The sequence below is a fragment of the Diospyros lotus genome, chromosome 6, assembly GCF_014633365.1.
Source record: "Diospyros lotus cultivar Yz01 chromosome 6, ASM1463336v1, whole genome shotgun sequence".
Taxonomy (NCBI): Eukaryota; Viridiplantae; Streptophyta; class Magnoliopsida; order Ericales; family Ebenaceae; genus Diospyros; species Diospyros lotus.
The window spans coordinates 22,780,247-22,795,419 of record NC_068343.1 but is presented as its reverse complement, the minus strand read 5'-3'; the positions used below and the strand labels follow the sequence as shown (position 1 = coordinate 22,795,419).

At 36.9% G+C, this 15,173-nt stretch overlaps 1 protein-coding gene across 3 annotated transcripts; it reads left to right on the top strand.

Annotated features, from left to right (window-relative positions):
- The first annotated feature begins 250 nt into the window (after positions 1-250).
- LOC127804217 (ABC transporter I family member 10) lies at positions 251-12,324 on the top strand. Of its 3 annotated transcripts, XM_052341027.1 has the most exons (6): positions 251-417; positions 588-762; positions 969-1,055; positions 10,734-10,859; positions 10,943-11,065; positions 12,016-12,324. In XM_052341027.1, exons 1-6 carry the CDS (start codon positions 332-334, stop codon positions 12,223-12,225), a joined length of 807 nt encoding a protein of 268 aa, XP_052196987.1. In that variant the 5' UTR covers positions 251-331; the 3' UTR covers positions 12,226-12,324. The 3 variants fall into 3 exon arrangements, with proteins under 3 accessions (XP_052196987.1, XP_052196988.1, XP_052196990.1); XM_052341028.1 differs by lacking the exon at positions 969-1,055; XM_052341030.1 differs by lacking the exon at positions 10,734-10,859.
- The last annotated feature ends 2,849 nt before the right edge of the window (positions 12,325-15,173 follow it).

Genomic DNA, 15,173 nt, shown 5'->3' with positions numbered 1-15,173 from the left:
TGCCAGGCCTCGTTGTCGTCGCCTTATTTTCATCATCTCTTTGCCATCGTCGCCTCACCGACAATCGGAGACGCGCCGAACGAGGGGATAATGGCCCGCTTTGTAAATTTGTAAAGTGAGCGAGGACAAAATCGTCTTTTTACTCAATTTTGTACGAGTCACTCAATAGGCCCGTCGGCCATGTGAAACGACTTCAAATTTTAAGGGTGTTGAGATTTTGCACCACCAAACTAACTTTTGTCATTTTATAATTAATATTAATTCATTTCCTCGGATAATATTCGACGCAGGCAGGGAGTGGGGGGGTTTTGTGATTTGATTTGAAGGCCAAATGAATCGCGCTGCCGTGGTGGCTGCCTCTTCTTCCTCGCATCATCTTCCACATAATATTCCTCTCCACTCCACTACACCCACCAGGTCAGCTTCGTTCTCTCTCTCTCTCTCCCTCTCCGATTTCAGCTGGGCATTTCTTCAAACACCTCTCCTGCATTGTGTACATTCCTGAATAGTATAATATTATCTTGGTTTCTTGTATTTTGTTGTTTTGATCCTGTTCTAGCTGATCTCTTTCTCGTCTTGACATGTAGGAATGCTGTAACGGGGATTAATTTTGCCATCGAGTGTCAGAACCTGAGTTACTCAATCACTACCAGGTCGGGCAAATTTGTGCCAATTCTTAAGGACTGTTCTCTACGCATTCCCTCGGGGCAGTTCTGGATGCTTCTTGGACCTAACGGTTGTGGGAAATCTACCCTTTTGAAAGTACAACACTTTTTGCAGCTTTTTTCAATTTTTCTTGCTGAAGTTGCTTTTTCTGGGAGCTTTTTGCGTAACTCTGTTCGAGCATGATGCTCAATACTTCAAGCGATAACTGCCACAAGTTGTTCAATTCAGTCCTACTCTATATTATTATTGTTACCGATGCCATTTATTTGCTCTATTAAAATAATCATTCGTGAATTACGCAGATATTGGCAGGTCTCCTGAAACCTACTGATGGATTTGTGTACGTGAAGAAACCTAAGAGTTTTGTTTTTCAAAACCCTGACCATCAGGTTAGCTTTAGTTGAATTTCCTCGTTACAAAGTGATTCATGTTTGAAACTTGGGACTGAGTTTCAGAAGTATCAGAATGCTCTTTTCTTTTATTAGTTTATCCTTATTATATGTCTCAGTTTGGAGACATGAGAATCCTAGATGTGCTCGTTTAAGAACTTCTGTATTTCTCTAGTACTAGAAATGTTAATTAACCTTGCTTTGCAAAGAAGCTATTTCCAGGTTGAACTTGCGACCTTCTAGTTCTAGTCACAAGTGAACAACCTTACCGTTATGACCAAGGGAAGCCCTCACTTACCCTTTTAAGATAATTTTTTTTTTATAACTGAATGGTTTTTCTATACAACAACAACATATCCAGCCTTTATCCCACTATGTGGGGTCGGCTACATGAATGGTTTTTCTATAGTAAATAAAAATATTCAAGGAAAGATTATGCACGTTGTCAAATCACTAGATATAGTAAGTGAACATAACCCCTTATCTTCTTACAATCATTTAGGTGAGTCACTTGTCTATGATACAGGTCTTTCCCAAATTCCACTGGATACTGATCATATGTGCATCCTCTAGAATCCAAGTGGTAATTTTTGTTAGATCCTTGTCAAAAGTTCCCTTTGTGAGATGATGAAGTTTTTATAACTAGTCAAATATAATATGTCAATAGCCTTGGATCATTGCAAATAAAATACCATCATTTATTTTTTTGGTAGTTTAGTGGGGTTAATGCTATAGGCACAAGAAGTTTAGATTCCATTGGTATTCCAAATGGACAAATCAGAATTCACAACAATAAAAGGGCCTATGCATCCATAACTACATGCAACTAGAAGCCAAACACTTACTGCTTAAGGCTAAAAATGCCGAGCATGCAATACCCTATCAATTTAGTGCCCAAAACTGCCTTAGGGTGGTCAGAGGTCTGGCATCATTGTGGCTTTTTTGCAAGTAAATCTCACTTGCCAATGACTACCACACATTAAGGTATGGGGGGGAGGCAGGTTCCAGATATGACACTTCATTTGTTGGCTGATGAGTGACAACCTGACCCTACAGTGGCATCTGTTAGTCTAGATAGTTGATTGTGTATATTTGTGCAATGGCAACAGATATATTGTTGAATCTCCACCATTCAGGGACCTGATCTAGCAATCTTGCTACGAGAAATCGCAAGGGAACTGAACTTGTTTAATTTGCAATTAGATTTTTTACCTTTTTTTTAATTCCGATGACAGTTGTTGAATTTGGCCCTATTATAAAGTAGATCCATTAAGATGGATCTGACCTATTAAGTCCATCATGCAACCAAATTTAGTGATTTAGCCCTGTTTCATTCCTTTTATCTACCAACTTGGTTATTACATGGGATCTTACATTAGAGCCCCCATCTTTTTTTCCAAACCTCTCCGATTCCAGGTTCGAGGACTAAACTATCAATAGTCTTCAAGTGGTTGCCAATAGTTTCATCCAATACCTGAGTACTCTTGGTTGTCCTCCCCTGTTGTGACTCCCTGCTGCAATTCCAGAGAACCTTCTTCCCCTTTTCACCCAATAATCCAATTTTAGAGGCCCAATTTCCCCAAATATCCGGAACCCAATTTTAGTTGTCTAAACACAATTTGATTACCCAATTCCAGCAAATACCCAATTGTCATGATCCTAGGGCTTAACCTAGGATCAGTTTGGGAATCGGAAGAATCCGATTCAGCTAAGCCAAGAACAGAAGGGAATTAGGGAGGAAATGGGAAGAATGAGGGAGAGATTAGAAGAAGTTTTAGGGAGATTAGAGAACAGAAAAAGAGGGAGATGAAAATCAAGAAAGGGGAGAGAATTTGGAAGAGGAGAAAATCAGATTCAATTCATTAATTCTGGATAACAAAACAAACCATTACAGCAATCTTTTATAGGCATATTTGCCTTCTAACAGCCTAGCACATGCTCCCATGTGCTTCTAACCACTTGCTAAAATATCCCTAACAAACTATTTTATCCTATTACAATAATACTCTTTTATTGATCATAGGGTCATGACAATTCCCCCCTCCTTAAGAGAGTTCTTGTCCCCAAGAACTTGCAACAAGTAGCCATGGCTCTTCATCCAATTCCAGCCTTTTCCATCTGGTTCATCCTTCTTCCTCCTTCTAGGTCTCTTCTTCTTCATTTTTAGGTTCTCAATTGAAACAAAAATGATAATCATTGCAGACAAGGCTGCATCTTCCTCCAGAAAATAACATACTATTTCCCTTGGGTTTGTAATAGCTACCAAATTAAGGTTGCTAGTACTCATAGTCTGGGGATCCAATATAATGTCAAAACCTGTCAAAGTGTCCACATCAAATGCCTTCAATGAATTTAGCCGCTCCTTGTCGCAGGTAGCAGCTGAAATCTGCAACCCTACAGCCTTCAAATGTCGATCGTTTTGAAACTCTAACCGACCAGCTACCACATATGTTCCCCTCTTCTTATCATCTCCAAAATTGGCAGCAATATGGTGGCATTGTTTAAGATCAGCAAGTCTTCCTTCTGCTGGGGCTGTCTCCCTCTTATTGTTTGATAAAAATCCCTCCACGTTATCTAATCCTTCAGCCTTCAATTGTTGTTGCTCCTCAACCTCAAAATTTACAGCAACATTGTGGCACATTTTAGGATCAGCTCTACACACCTTCACAACATTGGAGGATATTTCAGCTACAAGTAGGCCATCTTCATAGCAATTCTGCTTTTGGTTCCATCTTTCCTTCACTTCTGATTCATGCTCCCTCTCTTCCATAAAATGATCAATGCTCCTTGCTTCCTTGTTTGCTCTTTGTTTCAGCTTCTCCTCCTGCTGCTCCATTCCAAGGAATTCCTCCTTGTTAAAACTTCCATGATAATCATCAAAATATTCTACCGAAAAGTTGTAATGATACTTCTTAACAAGTATCATCGCAAATTCTTGCAGCTTTTCGCGGAACATTCGACGGAATTCCTTGCACTCTTCATGAATCCCATTGCTTGTTCCTTTGTACTCGTTGCTGCCAACTGCGAATGCAGCCTTCTTTGGCTGCCATTGAGGCTCCATTTCAGCTGAAAATGAAGCACTCTTCTGCTGCAATTGAGGCTCCGATTGTCTCATGTGCGCACTGCTTCCCAAGGCTTCATGAGCAGGCCATCCCACTGAAAATGCAGCATCCTTCGGCTGCAATTGAGACTCTAATGGTCTCATATATGCACTGCTCTCCTTGGCTGCCTTTTCACCAACAACATATTTTGAAGACCAAGGAGCTATATACATATTGCTCTTCTTCAAACAAGTTAGCCAAAATTTTACAGCCAAAATCTACCTCTAGTTTCCTTTGCTCACAGCTTAAAGCACCAACACTCAACGAGCAGAATAAGTTGGAAGAATCCGCTTCTCAAGCAGAATCCCCCTCTGATATTTTTCCACAGCTTCCCCTTCTGGTATTGCTTACTGATTTATAATTAGCTGCTCCAAATTCGCCTCCAATATTAGTCGACTACCATGCGATTGCTATAATTTTTTCGGATTCAGGCCGGAAGTTTCCGCACCCACTGTCTAGTTCAATGGCAGTCACTTGTCTTGCTTTTACTTTCAATTTAGACCGCCCGCCTTACTCGCAGCTTCCACTCCTCCTCCACAATTTAAATCGAGACTCCTATTTTGAGAATTAATCACGTTGGAAAGTAATATCCTAGAATCGGCCGGAACTCACCTGGCTATCTCTGCCACATTCCACCAATCACCGTCTGTCTGGGTCAGAATTCATTTCTGGAAGTCACCTTCAAATTCTTCCTTAATCACTGCCAAAAGGCTTCCTGATTCTCATCGAATCCGTCTCTGACAGATCAATGAAGCTTTTCTAGAGTTCGACCCAGAGCCTCACGCCAAGAGTCATGGCCGTATCTCACCTCTTAGTAGTCGCCTCCAAATCACCAACGAAAATCACTGCTTGCTGTTAGCCGTGACTAAGGAATTCCACCAAGGATCAGTTGGAACATTCTACCTTGCTCGTTTTCAATGTTGAACAAGTGACCAGCGTCTTAGCTGGAGGTCACTACTCCTACGTCTCCTTCAAATCCTAGCCGACCTCACCGGAATCTCGACTTGGCCGCAAAGACCCCCCCGGCTTGCTCACCGAATCTGTTTGAACTGGCTGCGACAGCCTTCCTCACCCCTGTCGTCAACTTCGGCGGAGCTCCTGCAACCTAACTTCCGCTTCAGTCGCACGCGCCTAGGTCGTCAGCTTCACCCTTCGCTGGACTCACCCCTCTTCGGGACGTCCGCCACAGTCGCGGACGCTCGGTGGTCCGCTTAACTCTCCGACGGACTGCCGCTTCTCACGAACGACGTTCGTTCGCGTCACCCCACTGTCCGCTTCTCACGAACGACTGTTGTTCGCTTCTTTGGCGTGCTCGCTGTCGACCCAACTCCGTTCGACTGCAAGACCATCAGCTCTGGTCAAGATCACCTTCCAACCCAAGTGAGCAGCACACCGCCAAGCCCCAGTCAGATTCGCCTTCAAATGAGAGTCGCAACAGAAACGCAGCCAGGATGGTACTGCTCTGATACCAATTTGTCATGATCCTAGGGCTTAACCTAGGATCAGTTTGGGAATCGGAAGAATCCGATTCAGCTAAGCCAAGAACAGAAGGGAATTAGGGAGGAAATGGGAAGAATGAGGGAGAGATTAGAAGAAGTTTTAGGGAGATTAGAGAACAGAAAAAGAGGGAGATGAAAATCAAGAAAGGGGAGAGAATTTGGAAGAGGAGAAAATCAGATTCAATTCATTAATTCTGGATAACAAAACAAACCATTACAGCAATCTTTTATAGGCATATTTGCCTTCCAACAGCCTAGCACATGCTCCCATGTGCTTCTAACCACTTGCTAAAATATCCCTAACAAACTATTTTATCCTATTACAATAATACCCTTTTATTGATCATAGGGTCATGACACCAATTTTATCTGCCCATTACCCAGATTGCCTGACCCATTTAATTCCTGACCATTACCTTTCAGCTTGAATACATTGAGCCTATTATTAACCAAGGTAACTGCAACCAGGGTCCAGAAAAATCAGATTTGTCATCATCAAGAAAACAGGTTGTTTCTTTCCTTCTTTGGCTAAATTTATTACTTCCTAAATTTGACCACTAGAGTTGAAGCACTTGAAATGAACACTCATTTACAAAGGGAGCAAGGCGAGGTTCCCTCGTATAGGTATAAGGATAACTATTCTCCTATGAGCCTTACCTCTGCATTTAACCACAAGTCTATGCTGGGTCATCTTTCGCCTAGTATGCCACCCTCAATTGTTTAGTCACAACCTTAGTGTTCTAACTATGGGTTTACTACTAACTTGACTGAAGATTGCACATTCATGCTTTCGGAAACATGGATCAAAAGAAGAATAGATAAAGAAGAACATCCAGAAGAGGCTCCTAGTCCCAACGTTGATGAACTGGGTGACATCAATGAAGATTGTGATCAGGAAATCGAAGAGGTAGTAGAAGAAGGGAAATTCAGATTAGGTACTGACAAAAATAGTTATAGCATCCCAAGGATGACCAGAAAGAAGCATATCAGTCTATTGAAGAATCTCTTAAATGTTTTCACTAAGGAATCTTTGCCCTTTGCCAGTTCCTCACCCTTCCATTAATGTTGTTTCACAAGGTGATCCTTCCTACTCTGCCTCATCTTAAAAGGAAGCCCATTGAACTTTTTGAGTTAGACAAAGCAATCGACGAACTTAATAAATACCCTTCTATTCGTTTTGATAAACCTCTTGGTGGGCCCATTTTGTTCCTGCCAACCAACTACAGTTACCTTTTTGCTATGTACATGAATATAAACTTGACATTATTGTAGTGAGCAGAATATTTTTTCCAGGGATAGATGGATTCAGAATTTTCTTATTCGTTGGGTGGATCCTCCAAATTCAGCAGGTCGATTCATAAAATTCGAGGCTGAGATTTTCCAAGGGGAGAATGATAAGACATATTATTTTGATTTTTGATTTGTTTCAATTTAGAATGCTCAATTTTTAGCATTTTTCGTTTTAGCATGAGTTGATTAGGTTTTGAAGTTATTATGACGTTGTTTTTAGTAATATTTGATTAGGTTTTATTTTTCTTTAGCCTATAAGTAGGCCTTCTGGATGTAATCAGTTGAACAGATTGATTTGAGAATTTTCATTGAGAAATAGTCTCCTACTTCCTGCTGAATTCTCTCCCCGCTTCTTCTTCCTTCCCTTTTCTCCATCTTTCTGCTATTTTCCCCTTACCGTCCTGTATCAGTCCACTTCATAAATTGTTTACCCTTTAGTGGCTTGGCCTTTAGAGTTTAGACATTTGCTTGGGCTATCCTTTCATATTCAACCTGGATCATCACCATTACCACCTTATCTGACCTTTTGCTTGGGAGTTCTTCTGTTTCTAGATTTATATTTTTCCAAACTACTGGGTACTTTTTCCTTAAATTGTTAGGTTACGTTGCTTATTCCATTTAGTTCAATTCACACCTATGGCTTAGCTCCAGGCTTGATATACATCATAACACATTTGGAATTACAGGGCACTTCCTATTGTTTGTGTAATACCAAGCATCATCAAATAGTATCACATGATAGTCATTCAATCTTTACATCTCTCCTCTGGAATATAACATAGGAATTGGAATATATACATCCCTCCCAGAGGTTCAATTATAGGAAAACCCTAATGCAACATTGACATTAGGCCTCACTCATTTGTGCATTTCAACAAATGTCAAACCATTCATGTCTCACATTTTTCTACCAAAACAGAATGTAGAAATTAACATTTGCATCTCTCACAAATACTTCATGTATGGACCCCTAGTCTATCCTCTAAATAGAGCCTCACATACTTCAGAGTAAATAAAGGAGGAATTTACGAAGCAGAATAGTCCCAAAATACATGCTGAAACTTGGAATGCATAAGCTGAATTAAGAAAGAAGCACAAAAACAAGTCTTCTGATCATATTGTTCAAGCATCATCTCACTTCCAGCACATTTAGTCTGTGTGAAAACAAAATCTCACATGAGCTATGAAGCTCAGTATTGTTCCATGCTCAATGACACCCACACACCAGTATTCACACACATCATGCTTGTTCTCATACTAGTGCTATAAAATGAAACATATCTTATAAGCTAGCCATTCTTACCACATATTCAGTATGGTTTACAGATAAATATTGTCACACTTACGATGAGTTTATATCTACAATCTATAACCACAGACAGCCAAGTTGAATGCAAGGATATAATAAGTAGTGCAAGTGACATGCCGCAGGTGGCATGTCATAGATAATAGCCACTGCATGGTAATAGACCTCACCTTAGTCTTTACCTACTAACTTGCTGGTTTTGGTGATTATTGGCTCTGTTTCTTCTTGCTTTATTCTTTCTTTCAGTTTTCAGGTTAATCTTACTCGGTGCCATCCACCTTTAGTTCCTTTCTTGTAGTTTCAGCACAGTATAGCTTTTTAGGTACCGGATAGTTTCTCTATACTATTTTGAACACAAAGCTCTAAATATGGCTAATGAAGGAGAAGCCTCTTGGTTCTCCTCTCCTTCAATTCTGAATACCAGATTGTGCAGGGGGGAACAAGCTCACACAAGAAGAAAAGGATATAACCAAATTTGTCAGAGATTCTTTCCCTTTCCTGCTAGGCTGCCAACACAACTGGTCCTCGCTGCCACGGGTGGCTTCTAGAAAGAATTAGTAAGTCTCCCATGTGCAATTTCTCCTTCCTCACACGGCACCCTGGTGTATGCATACATCTATTTCTTGGGCCATTTTGTATTGGTCATCTTAGCCCTTTACCTCTTGGGCTTCATTTTTTTGGGACCATTTACCATCATCTGCTACATGGAATATACTAGCCCAATTAACCATCGGCCCTTAACTAAATAATCCTCAAAATTAACCCAAGTCTTGCTCATGAACACATCCATGGGTTTCCTATCACAACAAAAATTGTTGACAGTTTTACCCATCTGTAGACAGTCTGCCACAAATTGTGACAAGTTATTTTAACTATCATTTGTTTCCCACTACTTTGAGTATTTTCAGTTCTTCCCATTAAATCATAGACAGCAATTCTTCCCCCTTTGACAATTTTAATGTGTTTCAAGGTTTTCTCACTTTCTATCATGTCAAAAACCTCAATTCAAGTCCCAAAGAATAATTTCTTAGACGTCTATAGGTCATTTCTGGGTGTTTCAGATCTAAGGCTCGTATACGGTTGGGTATAAAATGACAGTTTTACCCCCGCTTATTTCATACATGTGCCTCCAATTCACTCTAGTTGACCCAATTATATCCATTCAGGCTTTAAAATTCCTCGGGGTGTCACATGTATATATTTGCATGTCTGTATTACTGTACAACTTTGAAGTTAGTGAAAGAATATGGATGTGACAAGCCAATGATGATTACAAGGATGGAAATGATCTCATACCATATAAAGACTGCGAAGAGTTTGGCACAAACTGGACACATCACAACTGCTACTTCTGTCTGTATTTGTATTAATATTGATCTGTACACTTTACCATTATATACGTATACATGAGACACTTAAATACACTGTTATTATAGAATACATGGAAAACATAATTTGGCCATACAAAGAGGCAGAATATCAGGTGCCAAGGTTTATTTCTGTGCATTTTACATTTTGGTTTAGGCAGTATCCTTATTTTCATCTCTGAGAACCATGACTACTCTTTTTGCTAACCTTTTCAATTTTCTGAGCCATTATCTTCTCTGCATGCTAGGGCCCATGAGATACTTCTATAAAACTTTTTTTTTTAATGATAAACTATGAGTTGACAGAATCAGAAGCAGTTTATTCCCTTTTGAATAAAACTTTTTAAGTGAAAAAGGGTATGGCACTGTATATGACTTTGTTTCCATGCCTTTCTGACTATAAGCACTCTTCCATCTACTTAAGGTGGCTGACATGGATCCTCTTTCTCCATTCAGTGCTATTAATGGCCAAATTTCTGTTAAACTACTTTATATGCTTCATTATTGTCTTGATCAAAGTCTATGGTCAAATTCTGCTGGCTAAAGTTTAGAGTGATTAACAGAAAGCAGTCAATAGAAAAGCTCAGTTAATTTCTCAGTGAGAAGCCAAGTAATTATCAATTGGGTGGGTGTAAGGTATCTCTCATTATTAGAACAAAATTCTTCTATGAATATGTGGAAGTTTTTCCAAAAACTAGAAAAGATGCAACAAGATTTCTTAGATTTCCTATGATAACCATATCTCTTTCTACAGGAGTTGTTTTGGTGATATTAGAAAGCTTGTGCTTCTCTACTCAATGGTCCTAAAATTGGATGCATTGTTGGCATTTGCTTCTTCTTTTCACTTTGATATTGTTAAACATTTAGTTTCATTTCAAGTTAAAAGTGGGGAGCTTGGTACGGTAGGTGATGCCCTTTGTTATCATGAAATATAATTTGTTCCATGTTTGACTTTGACCCAAAAATACAAGGTAACCACTTAACATGGTCAGTCAATAATCAATATTTAGCAACTTTGGAGAATGTTCACATTAGTTTAGCTGTCCATGTGGCTGTTCTCAGAATTTAAATGAATTTCCTGCATGTGTTACAAAGGCAGAACTTCTATCTTGCAGGTAGTTATGCCCACAGTAGAAGCTGATGTGGCATTTGGTCTCGGTAAATTCAATCTACCTCGAGATGAAATCAGGTCTAGGGTAGCAAGAGCTCTGGATGCTGTGGGCATGCTTGAATATTTGCAAGTATGTCATCAATAGATTTCTGAGATGATAGAAAAAATTGATCATGCATTTGATGTATGTTCATCTTCCTGTTGCACTTTCAGAGGCCTGTTCAAACTTTAAGTGGTGGTCAAAAACAAAGGGTAGCTATTGCTGGTGCTTTGTCAGAAGCATGCAAAGTATTGCTACTCGATGAGCTCACAACATTTTTGGATGAAAGTGATCAGGTATTGTAATTTCATTTGATTGACCAGTTTGTATTTGTTTCTAATTACACACACTTTATCAGCCTTTGGATGGAAGATCTTACTCTTAAATCATTCATTTATTTTAAGCTATGCCGTCATGATTGAAACAGATGGTAAGCAACATTTTACTGTCATAAGCAATTTGACCAATGCTAGTAGCATTCTTCTCACATAAGAGGGAGGAGATTACGTTGTCTCTGCAATGGAAATACAGCAGAAACTGAGGGAAAATGGACTTCATTTAGTTCATGATGTTATGGTGATTAGCTCCTGTTTTTCAGAACCTTGAAAGACGAAATGGAGTGTGCTAGAGGGATCTTCTTTGTTAGGATGATTTCATTTGAGAAAAGTGAACAGACATGTAATTACTTCAGAAAACCATCACAAGGTTGTGTGGCCACAGTGTTTGAGTCCAGACCCTTCACGGGGGCATTGAAAATATCAACCAAAAAAATCACACTATATATACGGGACATACTCGTATAGATGCTGACAAAGGCAGTGCCTCATTTTTCATGCCATATTGCTTGCTAATTTAACAGATTGCTTCTTCCATGAACAGTTTTTCTAGACGTCTTCTTTTTTTATCTTGCTTCCTAATAAACTGCAACAAACCACTACATTCCAGCTCAAACTAAGCTACCATCAAACCAACCGGCACCAAACTATAAATATAGTCGGGAAAATGGGGTGGGAACATAGTAATCTCACACTTGACACCACAGGCCCATACCTCTAATTCATGAGCCACTGGATCATTAGCACTCCGATGAACATGAACTAGCTTCCACCGAAGGTGGCTACCTTGCATAATTCTGAAATCCTGCACCTTGCTAATTCTGAACGGTTCCTTCTTCTTCTTCTTCTTCTTCTTGCTTTTTTCAGTGATCTCTAGTGTATTTCTGATAGTTGATTGCAATGTTTGTTAGATTGGGGTGATAAATGCAGTGAAGAAGTCTCTAGAGAATTCAAAAGATGTTACAGCACTGTGGGTGACCCATCGCTTGGAAGAACTAGAGCATGCAGATGGTGCTGTTTATATGGAAGATGGGAGAGTAGTCATGCTTGGTGATCCTTCAAGCATAATGGGTTTCATTAGTTCCAGGCTGACCTCTTATATTGACCAAATAAATTCTTAATGACTTCTTTTGTTTTTCATTTTGCACTATGAATTCAGAGGCTGGCATGTGCATGATGGTTAATTTTACAAGCGCAATTGCACCATTTCCTTTCATGAAGTGATTCGATTCGATTTAATTCGATTCGTGTTTGAAGGCGAGCCTTGGAAACAACTATAAGGTTATTTGATTTTACGATCGCATTTATTCTAAAATTCATCAAAATAAACTACTTTATACATAATATAAGGTGCAAAACCAGAAGCAAAATCCCTCAAATGGTCTTCTATAGTCATTAATCTGTCCACCGGTTCACCATAAAAAATGTTGGAGAGTAAATATTTCAGGAAAAAATGTATTTTTTAGTTATGATAATTAAATCTCAAAAGTATACATCAGTTCCTTAATTTTACAAATATATGTAACACTTTTTATTTTTTTGGCTACTTTTATTAGTCTTGTGGCTACCTTTAAGTGTGGATTTAAATTCTTAGATTGAGGGTTTAAGTAAAGTTGGATCCAATGATGTTCCCCGGGATAGTCCTCTAACATAATATACAAGGTGGGCAAGATACATGAGAATAAAAAAATTCTAATAAGGTGGCCTTCCATACCCATTATTTTGTGGATCTATATATGAAATGAATGGGAATGTGGAAGTAGAAATTACATGCATAAATACCCAACATTGGAAAAGCACAACTTTGGGCTAAATTGGATTGGGTGAGCATCCACCAGTTTGGAGAGAAATATCATGAATGTGACAATTTTGGGTTGCCTTCACACACTATGATGACTATGTCAATATGGAGTGGGTGGGTAGGGGTTGATATGTTTTCAAGGGCATGCGCTTGTGGCCTAACACTTCAAATGTGTTTGACAGCCTAATTTCTTCCAAGTTAGGCCCACAAGGGCAAAACTTAATGCATATGGTGTGGGTTGAAATAACAATTTTTTTTTCTTTCTTTCTTTTTTTCATCCATAAAAGGGTAGCGCTTAGATGGGATACTTAGTTTTTAACAAATCATATTTTATTTATAATTTTATAAATAAATTATACAAAATTCTCTACACTTAGAATCATGTGTAACTTATTTTTCTGTGCTTTGAATTGTCTCAAAAAACTCCCTTACACCTTCAAAATGTTACAATCAGCTATAAATTGTTAAAATTTTATATGATTTTGTATAATAATCTACATACAAAATATAAAATTTTACATGCAGAATTTCAGTATATCAAATAAATACTGAATTTTGCATTAGGATTGTACAAAATTATGTAAATTTTTAAAAAATTGTGATTGATTGTAATATTTAAAAAATATAAGAGAGTTTTTTTATGCAATTTAAAACATATGGGGATAAGTTGCACATGACCCTAAGTGCATATGAATTTCATATAATTTACCTTAATTTTATTTATAAAATTTGGTGTGATTATTAATTTTATTAATAATTTACAAGGTTATATAAAATTAGCGTATTATTTAAAGATTTTAACAATATCTTACAAGACTTTTAATATAATCCCTTTACTAAATTCTTTATCTCTTCAAATTTTATGAAATATGACAGAATACTAGATATAATTTAGGTGAGGTCGTGTTTAAGACTTATAAAATTTGAACTTGTGATTTCAAAGTTGATCAATACAATCAGTTATCACTAAGTTATCATCGTTGACGGTGAGAAAGTTATATAAGTTTTTTTTGTCATATTATTTTTTATAATAAAAAATTATACCTTTGCAAATGAGAAATTTTTTTTATTTAAATAATAATAAATGGGCCGTTGAGACAAAGTCAAATCTAAGACATTTAAATCATGGGGAATTTATTGATTGGATTTGTACGGACGCAACGACTTTAAGATGCCAATGGGCCGGTGGAGATTCTTCCGCTCAACGTAAAGCCATTCATAAATTAACTATATTATTATATTATTATTTCTTAATTAAAAAAATTATTATACATTAGATAATTATTATATAATTAAAGTGCACAAGTGTTACGTGTCAATAAAATAAACGATAATTTGATAAATTTTTATTTAAAATATTTTATTTTTTTATTTATAAAAACTATTCTTTTAATATTAGATGACCAAATGCATCACTCGTTAAATTTATTTTGTTAATAAAGTGATTTTTAAAAATATTTTTTAATATTTTATAAAAAGAATTATTATATGAATAAAATTTAATACATACTTTTAATTTGTTTCAAATTTATGTGTGTTTCGTTAATGTATCAAATAGTTTATTAAAAAATAATAATATTAAATGTTATGTGTATTTACTTTTTATAATGTATTAAATTTTGTATCTTTATTACTCAAATATCTAATTCCACCTATCCTATTTAAACGAATAGAAGATTTGGAGAAATGTAATTAGGTGTTGGAAGTTTCTTAATTGGCCAATTTATTGATTTTTTTAAAATTATGTTGTTACTTCAATAATTAAAAGTCTCTTTTAATTATAAATTAGTAGTAATATATATTTAATGCAAATTGAAATTGTAGGCTACAAATAAAAAAATTTAATAATAATTAAAAATATAATACAAAACTGGGTGATTTTTTAACAACAATTAACCCAAAAAACAATAGCTTGGTAATTGAATTAACTTTAAACTTGATTTAACCCAAAAGATTAATAATCATTATTTGAGGAGTCAAAGAAAAATTGAATGAAATAAAATGAATGAATGTTGGATTGACCTTTCAAGTTTATATTATTATTTATATTACTGTTTATGTGTTTAAATATTTTATATTATATAAAGTTAATATATTATTTGATGTAGAATAGTGTGTGAATTACACTTTTTACAGATTTACGCTCTTTCTCTCAAATTATCTATATTAAATAATTATTATGTTATCCGATATAGATAACATAATAATTTTGCCATCACAAAATCACGAAATAATTTTTTCGATGTTGGTGATTGTTATTTTTAATAA

Excerpts from the sequence above, each read along its gene's own strand:
- LOC127804217 (XM_052341027.1), top strand. The coding sequence starts at position 332 with ATGAATCGCGCTGCCGTGGTGGCTGCCTCTTCTTCCTCGCATCATCTT. Across the intron at positions 10,860-10,942 it reads GCATGCTTGAATATTTGCAA|AGGCCTGTTCAAACTTTAAG; the intron begins GTATGTCATCAA and ends TTGCACTTTCAG. Across the intron at positions 11,066-12,015 it reads TTTTGGATGAAAGTGATCAG|ATTGGGGTGATAAATGCAGT; the intron begins GTATTGTAATTT and ends AATGTTTGTTAG.